We start from the raw sequence: 14,206 nt of genomic DNA on the forward strand, positions 1-14,206 counted from the left end.
AATCTTGCTTCTGTGGGTTAATTAAGAAAATATGACACAGCGGAGGGGAAGGAAAAGGCTAGATTCTTCTTGAAGAACAAGAGAGCAAGGTGCTGGATTTGAGGAACCATATTTAGCCAGGGGCATTTTGGAGAAAACTTTAAAAATGAGAGCTATGCGGGGCACCTGGCTGGCTGTCAGTTGAGCACCTGCCTCTTGGTTTCAGTTCGGGTTGTGATCTTAAGGTCATGAGATAAAGCCCTGCATCAGGCTCTGGCTCCACACACAGTCTGCTTCAGATTCTCTTTCCCTCTCCCACTCACTTTCTCTCAAAGAAAATCTTTTTTAAAAAAACTATTTAAAAAATGAAAGTGACACAGAGGCGCCTAGCTGGCTCAGTCAGAAGAGCATGTGACTCTTGGTCTTCGCATGGTGAGTTGGAGCCTCACATTGGGTATAGATTTTACTTAAAAGTCTTTTTAAAGAAAAATGAGGGGCACCTGAGTGGCTCAGTCAGTTGGGCATCTACCTTCAGCTCAGGTCATGCTCTCAGGGTCCTGGGATTGAGCCCCATGTCGGGCTACCTGTTCAGTGAGGAGTCTGCTTCTTCCTCACTCTCTCTGCCCCTCACCCCTGCTCATGCTCTCTTTTGCTCTCTCAAATAAACAAATAAAATCTTTAATAAGAAATGAAAGTCACCACATAGTACTAGCAAGAACATTAACTGCAATAAATAGAGGATTAATAATTCTTCCCTTCTTTTAAGTATATTTGTTGTATCTCACGAGTATTTGTAGCTCACATTTGGTGCGTACATACTGTGTGCTGGGCACTCAGTTCTAAGTGCTTCTTTATATCTATTTATCCTCACAGCAGCCTTCTGAGGTAGGTAATCATCTTGTACCCATTTTACAGATAAGGATGCAGAGGCCCTAGGAGGTCCCATGACTCTCCCTGGATCACTCAGGTAGCACATGTCAGAGCCGAGATTTAACTCAGCTGACTAGCTCGGATCTACCTCTGAATTCCCATGTTACATGGCTTCTCAACGACTGTGTTTTCATAAAACTTATGTGCAAGTTTTCTTACCATTTTTTAGGGATAATGAGTGTATTTATTTGGGGGGAAGGAGCTTACAATGTGACAATTTCAACTTTAAGACTCTCAACAATTTCAACTTTAGATGAACCATGTTCAAATGTCTCGGACTTTGCTGCCACTCAGGAGCAGATAGTATTGCTACTTGTTACTTCTACTTAACTCCTTATTACCTCTAACTATGAACTTGCCGATTTCTGCTGAGACCTACAGCAAAGGGCTGACAAGGTTGACATTGCTACAGTTTTTCTTGGGTGTGAATTCTCTGGTGTTGACTGAGATGGGCGCTGAGCCCAAAGGCTTTCCCACACACCCTGCAGACATAAGGTTTCTCCCCAGTGTGAATTCTCTCATGCTGCATCAGATTTGCTTTCTGAGCAAAGGCTTTCCCACATTCAGCACATACATAAGGCTTCTCCCCAGTGTGAATTCTCTGGTGAACAGAAAGGCACGAGCTTTGGCTGAAGGCTTTCCCACATTCCTGACAAACATAAGGCCTCTCCCCGGTGTGAACTCGCTGGTGAACAGAAAGGCACGAGCTCTGGGTGAAGGCTTTCCCACATTCCTGACAAACATAAGGCTTTTCTCCGGTATGAACTCTCTGGTGTTGAATGAGTTGAGCACCCACGCTGAAGGTTTTCCCACAGTCACTGCATTTGTGAGGTTTCTCACCGGTGTGACCTCTCTGATGCTTAGAAAGGCATGAGCTCTGACGAAATGACTTTCCACATTCATTACACTCAAAGAACTTCTTTCCAGCATGAATTCTCCGATGCTGAGTAAGGCAGTTACTATGGGCAAAGGATTTGTCACATATATTACACTGGAAGAGTTTCTCTGCAGTGTGAATTAATTGATGTTCTGAGAGATGTGCACTTTGGCTGAAAGTCTTTCCACATTCATTACATTTAAAAGGGTGTTCGCTCTGGTGGATAGACTGATGTTTAGTGAGGGAAGTACTGTGAACAAAGGCCTTCCCACAGTCCCCACATTCATATGGCCTCACCCCAGAGTGGATGCTCTGATGGCGAATGAGCTGTGTACTTTGGCTAAAGGCTTTTCCACACTGCTTACACTCGAAGGGCTTCACCCTGGTGTGAACCCTCTCATGCTGAGCCAGGTATTTGTTGCAGCTAAAGGTTTTCTCGCATTTGTTACACTTAAAGTGCTTCTCACTGATCCTCAGTTGCTCACTCTGCTCTGAGTCCTGATTCAAGATCCTCACGCTCTCACTAAGTCCTTGTTTTTCTCTGGTGTGAACAGTCTGGTGGCAATTTAGTGTGGAGCTGCAGATGAAGCGCTCACCACACTCCTGGCATTCATAAGGGGTCTCCACAGTGTGCATTTTCTGGTGCTGGACGAGGTGTTCATTGTGGCTGAAAGTTTCCTTGCATTTGGTACAGCTGTAGGGCTTTTCTATGGCATGGATAGACTGGTGTCGAATCAGGTGGGAGGGCCGGCTAAAACTCTTGATGCATTTGTGACATTTGTAGGGCCGATAGCCAGTGTGAATCCTCTGATGTTCATTAAGGTGAGTATTCCGGTAGAAGGCTTTCCCACACTCATTGCATTTGTAAGGCTTCTCTCCACTGTGAACCCGCTGGTGGATCTTTAGGGTTGAGATATTCCTGAAGGGTTTCCCACACTGATCACATTTGTAAGGCTTTTCTCCAGTGTGAACAGACTGGTGTTTGATAAGCAGCAAGCTCTGCCTGAAAGCCTTCCTGCATTCCTGATGCTCAGAGGGAGGGTCTGTGGAATGGATTTTCTGGTGTTGGAGGAGGTATTTCCTGAGGTTGAAGGTCACCTTGCATTTGGCACATTCGTAGAGCTTCTGGGTATGGGTCTTCTGATGCTGAGTAAGATGAAAGGTTTGGCTGAAACTCTTGCCACACTCATTACATCTGTGGGACTGACCACCCGTATGGGTTTTCTGGTGCTCAGCAGGCTGTAGGCCGACAACCAACAGCTGGTCACTATCTTGATTCTTACATGGTTTTTCCCTGGTGTGAATTTTCTGATGCTGTATGAGGTGCATGTTCTGAGCGAAAGTTTTCCCGCACTTGGCACACACAAAGGATCTGTAGCCTGTGTGAGTTGTCAGAGGCGCCAAGAGGCAAGAACTCTGGCTGAAACCTTCCTTGTACTCTTGACACACACTGGGTTTCTCTCTAGTATGAAGAATCCAGTGCTGGATAAGATGGTGACTCTGGCTGAAGCTCTTCCCACATTCACTACATTTATACAATTTCTCCCCCTCCTGGATGCCCTCTTGCTGGTTCTGATCTAAGACACAGCCAAGGTCACTCTCATGTTCCTGAGATGTAGCCAGTGCAGGGCTCTTTTCAGAAAGATTGTACATCCCAGAATCCTCTCCTGTGGAAAAGAGGAACTCTGGCCCAAGGTCTGTTTTGAGTTCATGACTCCTGCATTCTTTAGGACTCTCCTTGTTGGTAACAATGTCAGACCTCAGAAGATTTTCTGAATCTCCTAGCAGACTATCTAACCAACTCTCACCTACACAGGCTTTCCCCCAACTGGAATTCTGGAGGTCATCCTTGGACAATGTCTCTGTGACCTCTTGGGAGAGTCCTTCTAAGTAGTCTTCTGCCAGAGGACAGGTCTTGGCCCCAGCTGTGCCTGCAAGAGAAGGAAAGTATGGATGTCTCCCGTTCCCCAGGATAAAATACCAGGAGCTGCAGGATGACAACACAGACAAGAGGGAGAACGGGTGATGGCTCGTTAGTAAGCTTGTCCCTCAAGGGGTGGAGGAGGAGGGGCCAAAGTGGTGATCCAGCTGGAACTGGCATCACAAAGAGCCCATTTCCAGGGCAGTTAAGTGGGAACTGGGCAGCCACAAAGGTTCTGCAGGGATGATGAGCCTCTCAACAGATACTCTCTACCATCACCCCCACCAGCTACATATAGCCCACTTCCTGGAGAAGGGCAATGTTCCACATGGAAAGAGAGATAAATGATAATAATTCAGTATGGTTATTATCACTGGAGGACATATTTAGGTAGTAGAGGCACGGCTACACATGCTTGGAAACAAAGAGTATGTTGTTGAGGTGCCAGGACTCTGGACTGGTCACTTATGCACAAACACTGGTGAACCTCACAGGAGGCTACAGAGGGTCCATGTTCCTGAGCTCTCAAGGGATGGTGGAGGCCAAGATGGAGCCATGCAGCCACTGCTATGTGGTCTCTCATTCAGGGGGCCTTCTCGTGTTCATGATCTGACCCTGAGAAAAGCCTCCTGTGCCCCAAAGGCAGTCCCTGCCTCTGCCTTCTCTCCCACTGGGTACATCTCAACCAGTGTGACACCCTCATTGCCTAACCTGCTTTCCCTGGAGGATCCGTGGCCTAGGAGAGACCAGAACAAACATTCTTGGCTACATTTCAGCCTGGGTTTGAGTTATTCACAGATGTAGCCATCTGTTGTCCCCTGTGGGATGACCTGTACAAAGAGGGGTAAGAGAGACCAGGGATTTACAGTATTCAAGGGGTACAAGGCAGGAAGGTGGAGAGATGGACCCAAGGCATGGAAGGCCACCTCCTGTTCAGTGTGAAAGGACTGAAGAGGGGACAGAGGAAAGGCACCTAAACAGCTGCCTGCCAGACACAGACGCAGACAGAGACAAGACAGCCCAGCAGAGGAAGGGTCCCAACCCCTGCCAGGACAAGGGAACAGAAGCCAGCACATAGAAGAATGAAGCTCATCAGGTCCAGGGTCAAGATGTCTGGGTAAATGTTCTGGGTCTGGATGGAAGTTCCAAAGATAGACGGCACACAAAGGGCCATGTCCTACAAGCCCACTGCCCGCCCCCCTCCCTGCCCACTCACCAGGGCACTCTGATTCTGGGCTTGCTCCCACCAGCACCTCCAGCTTTTCCCCGCCATCCGGACAAGAGGTCAGTTTGGGTTTGGAGGGGTCTGCAGGTAGAGAAGAGCACTGTCACCAACCAGGACATGGAGGGCCAGCCAGCTGCTTATCCAATGCTTTATTCATCGTACTCCTCCTGAGGGCCAGATGCTGCACTGGACAATTCTGAGGACACCTTCCCTGCAGGGTTCTCAGTCCCATGGAGGAGAGGGACCCAGGCAGTCACAATCCAGGGTGATCAGAGCTGAGACAGCCAGGGCTGGGGACATAAAGGACTTATAACAGCTCTTGAGGAATGAGCAATTCGCCAGGTAGAGAGGATCACACTTACCCTGCCATCCGTGGCTCACGCATTTACGCAGGGAGCCCATCTGACCCTAGGCCTCCCCGGCTGGGCCCTGTCATAGAGCATGCCGAGCTCCCACAGCCCAATCAGCCCTGTACCCTGCCCTCTGTGAACTGCTCAAGGAAGGGAGCAGAGTCATAATACCGGAGACTCTGTGCTACAATGGAGGAAAAGTGCCCCTCTGACTTGAAAATGAAAAGAACATGAGCCAAGCAATGCAGATGCCTCTAAACCTGAAAAAGGGCAAAGAAACACTCTTCCCTGGAGCCATCAGAAGGAACGAGCCCTGCCAACATCCTGATTTTAGACCAGTTAGACCTGTTCCACACTTCTGATCTCCACGACTATATGAGAATAAGTACATTGTTTGAAGCTGCTGTGCCGGTGGCATTTGTAACAGCAGCCATAGGAAGCTAACACGCTACTCGGATATATATACACACATAGGTATGCTGCTGATATGCTGCACACGTACACACACATGTGCAGGGAATCAAGGGAAACGTACATTTACTTTGAGCTGTAGTTTAAAAATAGAAAAGACACAGAGGGCTGAGCCTCCCAAAACTGCTTCTATAATACACACTGAGCAGAGTTAAGAAAAAATCTGTGAGGCTGGCCCTTGGCTGGTGTCTGGGAACCTGGATCTGAGGAAATGTCAGCATTTCTGAGCCAAGAAGAGGAGCCCCCTATGCCTCAATAGTTATGCTGCACACCTGCTTTCCTGCTGGGAGTCTAGAATTCTGGTAAGTTCCCAGCAGAGTGCGCCTATGTGACTGGTCCCCAATAAAAACTATGGGTGCTGAGTCTCTAATGAGTGTTGTCACCTCGTTACATACCCTGTGTGACTCCACAGGGAGACAGCTCTGGAAGGTGGCCTGGTTTCCCCTCTGCTGCCCATGCTGTGTCCTTTCTCCATAATATGTCCTGGCCATGAATATGAATATATGCTGAGTCCTACAAGTCCTCCTCATAAAACACCAAACACAGGGTGCTTCTGGGGACCTCAACATAGCAGAGAAGGTGACGTCCCCTCTTTGGGCCTTGATTTCAGAAGGGCCAACAAAACAGGGAGTCAGACTTCCTTGTGGGGTGACTGCAGCTTTGAAGAACAGGTCTAAGCGCTGACCCAGCGTGAGACCTGGCTCCTGGCTCAGCTACTCCTTCGTTTACTGAGCCACCGCTTGTACCATCTGTTCCTAACACTGGGGATTTACTGGGGAGCAGCACCAATGCAAAGCCCCCCTCCTCAGGGAGCCCCCCTCCCAGCCTCAGGAGACTGAGTATCAAATGAGCAGTTAGGAAGTGCAGGGGTGGTGGGCGAGCTGGGTAGGAGACAGAGGAGGCTGTGCTCACAGGCTGTCCTGGGGGCAGGGAGGGGACAAGGCTTCTAGGCAGAGGAGGGGAAGGCAAACCGAAGACTCTGAGTGTCAGCTCTACAAGGACAAAGAGGAAAGTGCTGAGGCCAGAGCAGCAGGTGGAAGGTAATGGGAGTTTCTTAACGTTGGCTCTCCTGACATTTGGGGTTGGATAATCCCCTTTGGAAGGGGCTATCCTTTCATTCTAAGATGTGTGGCAGCAACCCTGGGCTTCACCCACAAGATGCCAGGCGCATGCCCCCACTGCCAAGGGCTGACAATCAGAAAGGCCACTAGGCATCGCCGGTGTCCCCGAGGTGTGATCACTGCTGGGCCACACATCCTGCTGGTTTCTCTGGCATTTAGGAGCCATTGCTCTGCTCACTGCCCGGGTTGGAGAGGACACTCACTCAGCAGGAAAAGGTTCTGGTAGTTGTCCAGTGCTGTGTCCCAGAACAGGTCCCCCTGGTCCAGCCCCAGATGCTCCCAGTCCTCCAAGGTGAAGTCCATGGCTACATCCCTGAGGATTACAAGTTCCTAAAACATAACACACTGTCAGTGACACTGGGACTGGGGTCAGGGAGGGACCAATGACTCATTCCATGCACCTCTGCTCTCAATGTACCAGCCTTTTGACAAAAATCATCTCCTGGGAACCCTGAGACATAAGAGACCGGGCATCCCCATTTTCTTTTTTTTTTAAGATTTTATTTATTTATTTGACAGAGAGAGAGAGAGCGTGCACATAAGCAGGGGGACCAGCAGAGGGAGAGGGAGAAGAAGACTGCCCTCTGGGCAAGGAGCCTGACCTGGGGCTTGATCTCAGGACCATGACTTGAGTCGAAGGCAGACAGACGCTCAACTGACTGAGCCACCCAGGCACCCCAGCATCCCCATATTTTATAGGTAAGACATGGAGTCTTGGAAAGGGGACATGAAGTGCCCTCAGGGTCACACAGGCAGGACATCTCTCTGTTCCTGAAATCTGCTTATTGTGGCTTTTGCTTTTGAGTGTTCATTCAAGATTTTAAGTTTTTATTATGGAGCTTTTCAAACACGTACAGAAGTAGAGATTTACACGTAACAGACCGCCATGTATCCATCACCCAACTTCAACCCCTGTTAACCCTATTAACAAATAAAGGGGTCTATTTTGTTCATTAAAAGTTTTTGTGGGGGCAGGAGGACAAAATATTTCAAAAGTCCAGGCAGCATCTGATTTCACCTGTAAATACTTCAATACTTACCACAGAACTCCTTAATCACTGAATACCTAGACCAAATTCAAAGTCTGGATGCAGATTCGTTTGACAATTAAATGGTGTTTTGTTTTGTTTTGTTTTTTCCCTTTTTTTTAATTGTGGAAAGAAAAAAAAAAGAAAATGCCACTTCATCCAGGGACATTAAACACTCTATTCATCTTGCCAAACTGAAACTGTCCCCTTGAAACACAGTCTCCCCTCCATTCCTGTCCTAGCCCCTGGTACCACCATTCTACTTTTGTCTCTGACTCTGTGATTTGACCACTCTAGGTTCAACAGTATGTTTTTATGGCTGGCTTGTTTGAATCAGAATCCAAAGAGGTCTATGCCCTGCACTGGGCTGACATGGTATGAAGGTTTTTCGAGTTTTGGGGTTTTTAAGGATTTTTATTTATTTGAGAGAGAGCACAAGCAGAGGGGAGACAGAGAGGGAAAAGCAGACTCCCCACTGAGCAGGGAGCCCAACACAGGGCTCCATCCCAGGACCCCAGGATCATGATCTGAACCAAAGGCAGACACTTCACCAGTAGAGCCACCCGGACACCCCAATATGAATATTTTTAATCTAACCCATGACTGCTACCTCATATGACAAAAGGGATTTTACTGGTGTGGCAAGCTAAGGATCCTGAGATGGGGAGGTTCTCCCCTAATTGTCATGACCAATCTTTTTTTTTTTTAATTATTTATTTATTTATGATAGTCACACAGAGAGAGAGAGAAAGGGGCAGAGACACAGGCAGAGGGAGAAGCAGGCTCCATGCACCGGGAGCCCGACATGGGATTCGATCCCGGATCTCCAGGATCACGCCCTGGGCCAAAGGCAGGCACTAAACCGCTGCGCCACCCAGGGATCCCCCCCCCCTTTTTTTTTTAAGATTTTATTTATTTATTCATAAGAGACACAGAGAGAGAGGTAGAGACATAGGCAGAGGGAGAAGCAGGCTTCCTTGCTGAGCAGGGAGCCTGATGTAGGATTCAATGCCAGGACCCCAGGATCACAACCTGAGCTGAAGGCAAACTCAGCCACTGAGCCACCCAGGTGTCCCTGAATATCCTTATAAGAGGCATAAGGAGTCAGAGGGAGGAGGCAATGTGATGGCAGAAATAGGTCAGAAGGATGTGACCACAAGTCAAGGAACACAGGCACTTCTAGAAGCTACAAGAGGTATGGAACGGATTTTACCCCACAGCCTCCAAAAGGAAGGTGCCCTGATGACACCTTGACCTCAGATTTCTAGCCTCCATCAACTGATTCCCCAGCATGTAGATACAGCACCTAGAACAAAGCTTACCACAGGAGGCCCGCGGGGGCGGGGAGGGGGTATGCAGTTCTGGCAGCTGTTTCGGGATAAGGATGGAGATAATAGGTAGTGTGGCTGAGAGATGAGGGTGGTAAACTGGGTCTGGAACACACTGTGTGAACTGGCAGATCAAGCCAGCACCTCCTCTGGCCTTTTTGGTTTATGTGCTCTACTGAATCATGAGCCGAGCATCCTGTTAGTTCTGGTTGAAACTGCTGCTGTCCATACCCTGTCGGAAGGGGTTAGCCAAAGAGGTTTTTTTCAGCAGGAGCCAGATCAGAGTCCCAAGAAGCTTCCTTTCCTGGACTCCTCAACTTTCCTGGACAGCACCCCTGAAAACAGTTGTGGATGGTGTGGGAAGACTCTGGATTTGATCTGTAAGGCACTGGGGAACTACAGAGAGTTTTATACTGGACACTGACAAGGTCAGAGCATGCATTCATTAATTCAACAGTCATTTCTCCTGTGTGCCAGACCCCTCTAGGGATGCTGGAGGCACAGAGGCAGCAGACTCAGTCCCTGGCCTGGAGGAGACATTCAAGGATGCTGGTAGGGAGCATAAGGAGACAAGTCTGTAACAGCGAGTGGTATCTGGGGCTGCGGCGAAAGGGCGTAAAAACATTGCCTTGGGAGTCAGGGGAAGCTTCCTGGTCCAGTGAGATATTCAAGTTGGGTCATTAAGGATAAGAAATTAACCAGAGGCGGGGATTCCCTGGGTGGCGCAGCGGTTTGGCGCCTGCCTTTGGCCCAGGGCGCGATCCTGGAGATCCCGGATCGAATCCCACGTCAGGCTCCCGGTGCATGGAGCCTGCTTCTCCCTCTGCCTATGTCTCTGCCCCTCTCTCTCTCTCTCTGTGACTATCATAAATAAATAAAAATTAAAAAAAAAAAAAAGAAATTAACCAGAGGCGCCTAGGTAGCTGAGTCGGCTAGGTGTCTGCCTTCAGCTCAGGTCATGATCTCGGGGTCCTGGGATCGAGCCCCACCTGCTTCCTCCACTCTCTTTGCCCCTCCTCTACCCCATGCTTTCTCACTCTTCTCTCAAATCTTTAAAAAAAAAGAAGAAAAAAGAAGATATTTACCAGGTAGAGGAAGGTTTTCATTCATCACTCAAGCAACACTTTAAGAACTCCTATGTAAAAAAAAAAAAAAAAGAACTCCTAAGTACCAGGCCTGTGAAAGTTCCTGGGGGCCCAGATGTGAGTCACAATCAGTACCTGTACCCAAGAAGCACCTTGTCTGGTGAGGCTAACGGGGCAGGAACAACACATCCAGGTGATCTGTGCTATGGTGGAGGCAGCAGGGGGTGCTGTGGGAGAGCAGAGCAGGGAAGTGCAGACTGCTCAGAGAAGGTGGAAGGATTGAGCTGGGTCTTAAAGGCTGTGTAAGCCTTAATAGCCAGGAATGGCAGGTAGGGTATTCTGGCCAGGGGGTGGAACCTGAGCAAAGGCTATGAATCTGGAAAGCACAGTGTAACATCTTACCACCAGGCCAAGAAGGGAAGTTTTGGTTGTGTCTAGAAACAGAGAAGATGCTGTGGAAGGGGGTGGGACTCAGATCATACAGGATTGTGCTGAGAAATGTGGATTTTATCCTATAAGCAGTAAGGATTCCCGGAAGGGTCCTGAGCAGGGGAGCGACAGTATAATGAGAGGATCACCAGAAGACAACGAGCCCAGAATAAAGGCAGGCCAATCTCCCTCTGCCTGTGTTTCTGCTTCTGTGTGTGTGTGTGTCTCTCATGAATAAATAAATAAAATCTTTAAAAAAAGGGGGGGGGGAGGGGACACCTGGGTGGCTCTGGTTGAGCATCTGCCTTTGGCTCAGCACGTGATCCCAGAGTCCCAGGATCGAATCCCACATTGGGCTCCCTGTGTGGAGCCTGCTTCCCCATCTGCCTTTCTCTGTCTCTCATGAATAAATAAATAAAATCTTTAAAAAATAAAAAATAAATAAAATAAAGGCAGGCCAGCTGTGCAGGCTCTGGGGATGACCGAGCAGGAGAGAGGGGCCCTCAACTCACCTCGGTCATAGCCGACTAGGGCCCAGCAGCTGACAGTCTCATTTAAGCTCCTTCTCCTTCTCCCCACATTCCCGGCTGGCAGGGCTGCATGGGGGACAAGGGAGCTGGGGCAAAGTCTTCCTTCGGCCAAGGGCAGACTCCCTGGCCATCCTGGAGGAGCCCCCAAAACGTCAGGAAGTAGGAAGATCAGGCAGGACGCAAGTCTCCCTGCAGGAATCACAGTAACAATTTGGTATTTATTGAAACTACCCCAGCCCCTCCTTTACACTGTGCTTCAGAGCCTACAAGTATCTTCAGAACCGTTCTTGGGACTTGTTATAGGCAGTAGATACATGTTTGGAAGAGGTGGCATTTAAGGTCCCGAGACCTTCTGTTCTGCTCACTACTACAGCACAGTAGATACTTTTCAAGGTTTGCTGACAGAACATAATGTCTAATTGTACCCTTGGAATGATGCTTCTGGGATTTGTGATACCATCTCTAGGATCTGAGTCCAGGCGAGTTGGCCTCCAACACTTTCTATTTCTACAACAGCAAGATTTCTCCAACTTTTTTTTAAACCATGACCCACAGCAACAAAGACAGTATATACTGTTACTACTCATTCACACATGTAACTAAACAAAGCTTCATGAAATAACACTAAATCATACAAAGTAGGATGTACCGGGATCTTTTCTATTCTAATTTGTTTTACTCCATTAAAAAAAAAATATGGCCACTGCCCACTGAATTATTTTCATGACCCATAATATACAAAACACAGTGCCATACAGCTTTTCACAGATCAGTAGCCATTGCCATATCTATGGAGTCATGAAAACACTCCCATCACAAAGCAGCAGGATGACCTAATGACAGGTCCATAATGCTTAAGCCTCTGGGGCCAGATGTGTCTTGAAACTCAGAAATTTTCAGATTTTTAAAATGGTGAGATACCATATATACATTATATTTCATTAAAATCACCATGCAGTGTGGGATTGGCAGCATTTTGTAACTGAACACCTCGATACTTCTAGAGTGAAGGATATAAATATTCATTCTAGGTAGGATAATTGAAGGTTATAACTCTTAGCAGTTCTAGTCAGGTTTGGACACCAAATTTTTTTTTTTTTAATTTTTTTTTTTTTTTTTTTTTTATTTACGATAGTCACAGAGAGATAGAGAGAGGCAGAGACACAGGCAGAGGGAGAAGCAGGCTCCATGCACCGGGAGCCCGACGTGGGACTCGATCCCGGGTCTCCAGGATCGCGCCCTGGGCCAAAGGCAGGCGCCAAACCGCTGCGCCACCCAGGGATCCCTGGACACCAAATTTATGGAAAAAAAATAGCTTCGCTTTCTAGATTTTGATAAGACAATGTGGTAGACTTGTAAGTGCTAACATTTACTCAATAGTGATTTTCCTCACATGACAGAGTATAATTTGGTCCACATATTTTTCCCCCCATAGGGCTGGAAGATAGGAGGTTTTAAAAGAAAATTACTTTAAGTAGTTCCAAACTTGAAAGTTGGGAAATTTTGCTTAAAATTTCAATTTCCAGTTAATGAAAAATCCTAGGATTTGGCCCACTGAGCTGTTAGTGCCAATTTAAAGCTAACACTCCCTCCCCCTTAGATGGGCAAGTGCTCCCTGATGCCCCACAGCCCTTCCCAGGTGGGTTCTCTCCTTTACCTTATCTGCCTGACTCTCAGAGACATCTGAGTTTGAGACCTCTGTCTACAGTTTTCACATCACATTCTGTCCATATCTATACACACTAAGACCTAGGACAGAAGAAACTGGAGTCCCATTGTGAAGCTCAAGTCCACCCAGCCTGTCAGAATGACCTGAGCCAAACAATTACAGGACTGAAAAATCTTGGGCCCTGCAGTGGGGAAGTCTTGCTTCTTCTAAGCATGGGTCCACGGCCAGATCATTCACACTCTCTGCGCCTGGTTCCCACATGTACAAAGCGAAACAAATGAGACAGATCCACAGTCCCATATCTGTAATTCTAAAAACAAAAACAAAAAAGCTCTGAAAGCCAGAACTTTATTCATAAACTGACAGTAAAACTGGACTGAACGAACTGCCACAGTCTATGTACAGTGTGACTATTTATTCACATACAGTAATAGATTTCCAAGAACTGCCCCAGATCCCTCTGAGGTGTTGCCTAACTATGAAATAAGGAGCCTATTAACTTCCCAAACTCCGAAAAATTGTGATTCCCTTGATGCTCCTGGTGCCGAGGGAGCCGATAAAAGCGAGGAGCTGCACTAGGCGCTGCTGCGGACTTCACAGGAAGAAAAGCAGCAGACAAGAGGCGCTCAGACGCGAAATACTTGGACCTCCTGAAGAACTCCCATCCATCCATCCATCCATCCATCCATTCATTCATTCATCCCTCGTCATCTGCCCGTCTCAACTTCGGCCTCAGACTCCTCTCTAAAAGGTGAAATAAAATATCACCGCTCCTTTCACGGGCTCCGGTGAGGACTGTAAACCGTTTCTGCGAGAGCTCGGCCCAGAACAGGCTCGGAACAGAGACACTTCAACCCCACCCAGACACCCACCGCCCAAGACAGCGCGCCCTTTGCCGAAATCGCCCCGTGAGCATTCCGTCACCCCTCGCGAAGGACCGAGCCGCCAAACCCTCGGAGTACTCAAGAGATCCCCAGCCTCGGCATCTCCTCACCTGAAGACTGCCGTCCGCCGGGTTAACAGACGCGACTCCAGCCCTGAGGGAGACGCAGACCCAACTCCTCACACTCGCGCCTCTTAATCACTTCCGGCGCCGCGCGAATTTCCTCAAGCTACTCCACCCAGGAGCCTCCGCGCCAGCCGGCGACTTCGTTTCCCAGAAGACTGTGCGGGCTCCTTCCCTTGAGTTCCTATCTCCGCCAGCTTCTTCGGCCTTAGAGGTTCCGCTGAGCACTCTGGGAAATAGAGTAGACACAAACTCGG

The 14,206-nt window shown here is 48.3% G+C and overlaps 1 protein-coding gene across 2 annotated transcripts; it reads right to left on the reverse strand.

Moving 5' to 3' along the window:
• Positions 1-585: 585 nt before the first annotated feature.
• On the reverse strand, positions 586-14,131 carry ZNF473 (zinc finger protein 473). Of its 2 annotated transcripts, XM_041746718.1 has the most exons (6): positions 13,938-14,131; positions 11,257-11,463; positions 10,316-10,365; positions 7,078-7,204; positions 4,924-5,013; positions 586-3,717 (listed from the first exon to the last, which is right to left on the reverse strand). In XM_041746718.1, exons 3-6 carry the CDS (start codon positions 10,334-10,336, stop codon positions 1,316-1,318), a joined length of 2,640 nt encoding a protein of 879 aa, XP_041602652.1. In that variant the 5' UTR covers positions 10,337-10,365; positions 11,257-11,463; positions 13,938-14,131; the 3' UTR covers positions 586-1,315. The 2 variants fall into 2 exon arrangements, with proteins under 2 accessions (XP_041602652.1, XP_041602653.1); XM_041746719.1 differs by lacking the exon at positions 10,316-10,365 and having other exon boundaries at positions 13,938-14,129.
• Between the last annotated feature and the right edge of the window lie 75 nt (positions 14,132-14,206).

Source organism: Vulpes lagopus, chromosome 2 (genome assembly GCF_018345385.1).
Source record: "Vulpes lagopus strain Blue_001 chromosome 2, ASM1834538v1, whole genome shotgun sequence".
NCBI lineage: Eukaryota > Metazoa > Chordata > Mammalia > Carnivora > Canidae > Vulpes > Vulpes lagopus.

Excerpts from the sequence above, each read along its gene's own strand:
- ZNF473 (XM_041746718.1), bottom strand. The coding sequence starts at position 10,336 with ATGAAAACCTTCCTCTACCTG. Across the intron at positions 7,205-10,315 it reads TGAAAACCTTCCTCTACCTG|GAACTTGTAATCCTCAGGGA; the intron begins GTAAATATCTTC and ends GTTATGTTTTAG. Across the intron at positions 3,718-4,923 it reads CCCAGAATCAGAGTGCCCTG|GCACAGCTGGGGCCAAGACC; the intron begins GTGAGTGGGCAG and ends CTTCTCTTGCAG.